Genomic DNA, 5,468 nt, shown 5'->3' with positions numbered 1-5,468 from the left:
GGTTTTAATTGTTTCGTCGATTCGTAATATCGAGTCCAGACTGTCTGTGTCGGACGCAGCTTTGTCCCCTCAACCGTGAACCGTCTCTTTGCACACATTTATTCGTTGTATTTTTCTCTGTTTGCAAACCTGTACGTTATAGGACTCGTTCTAACCTATAATGTGGCTGCGCGGTACTTATGCACCTGCCTCCTCTCTGCGCCTATCCCCGAGCGCTTGAACTTCTTTTGTGTTTGCATGCTATTCGAACGAGAAACCGGGTGGAAAAAGTTTGGAGTAACGAGAAGTTGGAATTTTATCGGCGGCTGGGGATAGTTTTGTGCAATGGAAACGGCGTATAAGGATAGAGATAGAGAAATGTATAATTACAGTGGTGAAAAAAAAAAATAACGAATGCAGGGAGGAAGATGAAAATTAAATTGTAATAAAAATGGAAATTACCTATGGATGGTAATTACAGAAAAGAAGATAGCTGTTTTAATGGGGAAAAAAGGAAGAAGAAATTGGAATAGTAACAGTAATAGGAATGAGGAGGAATTGCAATGAAAGTAGTAATGGCAGAAAAAATGACCAAGAAAGAAAGAAATTAGAATAGAGATAACTGTGATAATGGTAAAAATAATTCCAATAGAAATAGTAATGACAAATGAATTGTAACAGCCTGTAGCATTAACAATGGAAATTAGTATCGGCAATGAGGACAATCACATTATAACTATGAGAGCAAGAATAGAATAGTATGGTAAAGATATAATAAGAATACAACAGCAGCCACAATAGGAACATTTATCAAGAGGAATTTAGTTGGTACAGAAAAATATTTGCACACACTTGTGTTTCACAATGAGATGATTCTTTAATGAAATTGTAAATATTTTGTTTTCATGGCATTGTTGTACCCCGTGATTTATCAATTAAGACTAACAATATGCAGCTACATTTTCTACCCATTGTATTCCTTTGTTCCACCAAAATTCATATGCATTATGACCTAATAAAATTTGTTGAATAATGGATATGTTTTACCTATAATCTAATCCATCTGACCTTAGTTATAAATCCAACATAATTCTAACTACTGTACATAGATACAATATATCCTCTGTATAAATCACAAGATAATTAATAAATGTAAATGAAGAAAATTCAATTGTACTTTCCAGAGATCTTCGTTGAATTGCAACGTCGGTAAATCTGTGTAAAAATCTGTCGGTAAATCACTGAAAATCTGTGTACCAACTGAGTACTATTCTCTAGACTTCCATTAACACAAAAATTCGATCGCTCATATTCAATCTGCTTTCATATCTTAAAGATTTCATTAACTCTTTTGTGTTACCTTTGTATCAAGGAACGTCTATTCTCAGTTGATGCTAACTTTCTTTTTTATCAGTTATTGTATCATCTTGGTAAAAATTACTTAAATCTAATATTCGTTTCAAAAATATTCTTAGTGAAGAAAAAATGAAACGTTTTGATTTTATCACGAAAGGGTGAAGTTTTTAAAAATTTCTTAGTTCCAAAAAAAAAAAAAAAAAAAAAATTAAAATGTTTCATTTTATCGCGAATAAGCTAAATTTTCAAAAATTTCTTAGTAAAAAAAGAAAAAGAAACCGTTTCACTAAGATCACGAAAGGGGGTTAAATTTTTATTTTCCGCTGAAAATTTCATTTCACGTATAATACAAAATTTCCCCGGAAACCAACGAAGTACGTATATCTCCAGCTAAAATATTTCTTCACGTTGAATTTCAGAATGGCAACCGTGAAATGAGCGTGTCGCCGAGCAACGAACAGCCAAGCCTCGAGATGGAGCAGACTCCCCTCGAGAACAATAGTCTGAAGGTGTCGGCTCCGGTGCAAAATGTTGCCAGACAGGATTCTGGTGTCCCGGAGGATCTAGCATCTCCGTTAGTCGACACTGACAAGCTTCTTCTGAACGAGGAGGATCCTGACGCAACGATCAACAGCGATTGCAACATCACTGTGATCCACGTGACCGAGTCACCAGAGGCTTCTAAGCCGGATTCAACGTTGAACAACGAGAGGAAGGATTATGCCGGCGAGGGGAAGGATAGCAAGGATGGTAGCGACAGCGGTGTGGAGGGTTGCGCCACGGAGGTACCGAGGGTGAGGATCGATCGCATGCTCGTCCGTGGAAAAAACGCGAGTTAGGGTCGTTGAGCTCTGTGTGTCGATTACTTCAGAGCAACGAAATTTCCACGTTGAACGATGGTCTATGTGGACTTTTACGGGGACTTGTGTTTGGGGTAGATATGCGGAGGGCGTTTATCGCGATGTTTTCGAAATTTTCGGTCCGCAGAGGAATTTTAGGAATTCTTGGAATTTCTGCGAGATCCTTTTCTCCAAGACGTCTCGAAATCTTTTCGTTTCTATTTCCTTTTGTTACGATGAATACATGGAATTTTGTCGAAATTTTGTAATCTTTGAAATTTTTTTTAATCTTGGAGGCTTAGAATTTCTTCACATTTCATATATATAGCATCTCTGAAATTTTAGATTCTTCGTATCCCTGACATTTCTTATAAAAAGAGATTGTACGCGTCAAGGTCATTCCAAGGTCGCCTATTCCTCCGTAGACCGAAAATATTGATCTATCCATGACGAAACACCATTAGAAAGTCCACCTAGACAGATCGTAAGAGTGAAGGACACTTGAAGGTCGTCGATGAAACGAGGCCATCGGAAACACGGTGAAGGTCGAAAGTTCGCACTGTTCGTCACTTACGAAGAATGTTGATACGAGAACCAAGCCCTCTGGAAATTGGTTCGCTATACCAGTTGACCCATTTCGGTCGGTAAATAGATTTATCCATTGAAAAGTGCCCTGAACAGCTCGAGGCGTTTCCTAATTTCATACTAAGAAGAACAGGGTTAAGATAGAACATACCTCAAGGTCACCGATCTCTTTTCCTCTAAAAAAAGAACAATCTACATGTAATAAGTCTCCATAAACCAGTTAACCGACTCTGTTACAAACGACAAAATGCCTCTATCTGACTCACAAACTGACCTACTTTCCGTCAAACCACGCTTGAAAAACCACATCTACATTCACCTATGACACGTTTCAGGTACGTAGTCGAAACAGCATCGATTACGCAAGCAGCTGTGGCGGCCTCGACGAAGCATCCTGTGACTCCAGTCTGGTCAGCTGTTGCTCCGTCTACGAGGATCCATGCGCCACGTTACCAGATGACGTTAGATTGACAACTGGTGGAGAGGGTACCAGCGAAGGTGGTAGCGAAAGTTCCTCCATAGCAGGCAGTGTGTCAGCTCGTGCTAATAGAACGAACACCAAGAGGACAGTGGCTGCTTCTGGTGGTGGTAAGAAAAAGGCAAGCACGACAGAGGTACAGAAAACGACGAGAGCTAAGCCAGCACCGTTGAACGCTACGTATACAGCCACTGTTCCACGTTCCAAGCCACGTACAACAGCACCGAGGAGTATCCTGAGTAAAGCTCAACCAGCGACGAGGGACAGAGCTAGATCTAGGGAAAAATCAACTGTCAGAGAGAGCAATAATGAAACTGCACAAAGTAGTAGTCGTGTGTCGACGACTTTTAGATCTGGAGCGTCCTCAATGCCTCCGAGAACAAGGACGAGACCAATCCCTGATTCACTGCCATCTGTGCTCACCACAGAGATCAATAAAGACCTGGCGCAACGTGGCCGAGGTCAGAGCAATAGTTCCAAGTCCAGAGGTGGTTCCAGCACACGTGGTGCACGCACGCCAAGCTCTACGCCGTCCGAAGAGGTCAGGAAACCTTTGCCAACACCTAGAGTTCCTTATACCGGGCGTGTAGAAGTGAACAGAGCCTCTAGATCAGATAGAATGAGTATGAGTACAGACAATAAGGCTTTGGATACGTACGCCACATTGCCTAGAAGAAACAGAAACAAGATGAGTATCGCTAAGGTCAGTGAAAAGACGGACAAAGTGACCAGAAGTAGGTCTGGCAGCAGGGACGCTAGTTTGAACAGGCAGGCTGAGAGGAAGATTGGGATTAAAGAGTCTGTTGGTGGTCACAAGAGTTTACCACCATATCCTAGGCACAAGATTGCTGAGAAGACGCGTATCTACCATGAGACCAGCGTGCAAACTGGTCTGACCGGTCAAGACATTGAGAATGCATTGTCTGGGGTGCCAAGTGTAGTGACTGGGCCGGAAGTGGTCGAGAGACTGCACGAGGGCTGCCAAACAGAGGGTACATGGGAGGATATGCACGCTATGCAGAGTGATTTGAAGAGATTGAACGAGGAGACGACGAACAGGAAGGAGGAGAACGACAAGTTGAAGGCTGAGATCACCGAGGTGAAACGTTTGCTCGAGGAGGAGCAAGCTGATCATGCGTTTGCAAGGCAGGAGTTGGATAGAAATGCACAAAGAGTACTGGCAATGTTAGGGACACCGCAATCAGAACATGCAGGTAGTCATTGATTGATTGTTTACTGATATTTTGTGGTTTTTTTTTTAAAGGATGAGTAATAATGAGTTAATTACAGAAGGCAGTGATAGCTTCTTAGAGCTAGAGTGTCACTTACAGTCCTCTGGTCAGGTGGTTGCTAGTCAACAGTTGGAAATAGCTGATTTGCAGTCTCTGTGTCGTATGTTAAATAGGGTAAGATATATTAATATGTTTAAAATGCAAAGACATGTTTTAAAAATTGTTTTTTTACTTTTGTATATTTTCTTTATTCTTTTATCAAGGATTTAGAGAAGAGTCTGGCTGCCCAGAAAGCACTACTGCAACAACAACAAGAATTAGAGGCAGAATCAGCGGAAATGCAGGACTTCCTTCAAGAGGAGAAAGCTACTCTGGCGGATGCCCTAAAAGAGGCAGAGACAGAGGTATTCTTTTTACAAATACGGACGCTATACGGTCCAAGAACTTCGGTGTAATTGCTCTTCTTGGTTTATAGCTTTCCAAGAAGGAAGAATTATTGACGAAACGCGGGCTGGAATTGGAGAGACAGACTGAGGAGTGCAAGCACTTAGTACGAATCAGCGAGCAACGAAGGCAAGTATTTACACAGAGCAAACAAAGAAATCCTAAAATGTTTGGGTAAATGTGAGCCTTCTTACCGACGTTGTTTCTTTGTCCATTTGTAGACAAGAGAATTTGTCTATGAGCATGAAATTGAACGCAGTCGAACGACGAAGCAGGGAACTTCTACTCACACAAGGAGCCGCCGTTTCCGGAGCTGCGGTTGCACTTTCCGGTCTTGGAACTAGATTAGAAGGATTGATAGACCAACTGAGAACAGCATACAATATCTCAGCGAAGGACCTTGAAGTAATATTACACCGTTTTCTTCATTGCGCTACTCTTGTTACCGTCTAATGATATTTAATGATTGTTTTTACTTATAGGATGTAATATATCTCAATGAAGCATACAGTAGAAGTAATAGCAGTATCGAGTCAAGTCCTATTAGCTCTAAGC

The 5,468-nt window shown here is 41.2% G+C and overlaps 1 protein-coding gene across 1 annotated transcript in view; it reads left to right on the top strand.

The window, feature by feature from the left end:
• Positions 1-5,468, top strand: part of LOC108573009 — a 12,857-nt gene that overhangs the window by 6,033 nt on the left and 1,356 nt on the right. Inside the window, exons 2-8 of the mRNA XM_017935361.1 lie at positions 1,755-2,129; positions 3,095-4,451; positions 4,528-4,643; positions 4,733-4,873; positions 4,945-5,042; positions 5,135-5,318; positions 5,396-5,467. Of these exons, the coding sequence (XP_017790850.1) occupies positions 1,755-2,129; positions 3,095-4,451; positions 4,528-4,643; positions 4,733-4,873; positions 4,945-5,042; positions 5,135-5,318; positions 5,396-5,467 (2,343 nt within the window). The remainder of the gene's footprint in view (positions 1-1,754; positions 2,130-3,094; positions 4,452-4,527; positions 4,644-4,732; positions 4,874-4,944; positions 5,043-5,134; positions 5,319-5,395; position 5,468) is intronic.

The sequence above is a fragment of the Habropoda laboriosa genome, unplaced genomic scaffold (assembly GCF_001263275.1).
Source record: "Habropoda laboriosa isolate 0110345459 unplaced genomic scaffold, ASM126327v1 scaffold102, whole genome shotgun sequence".
Lineage (NCBI taxonomy): Eukaryota > Metazoa > Arthropoda > Insecta > Hymenoptera > Apidae > Habropoda > Habropoda laboriosa.
The sequence above is the reverse complement of the archived record's forward strand: the minus strand, read 5'-3'. Positions and strand labels throughout refer to the sequence as shown.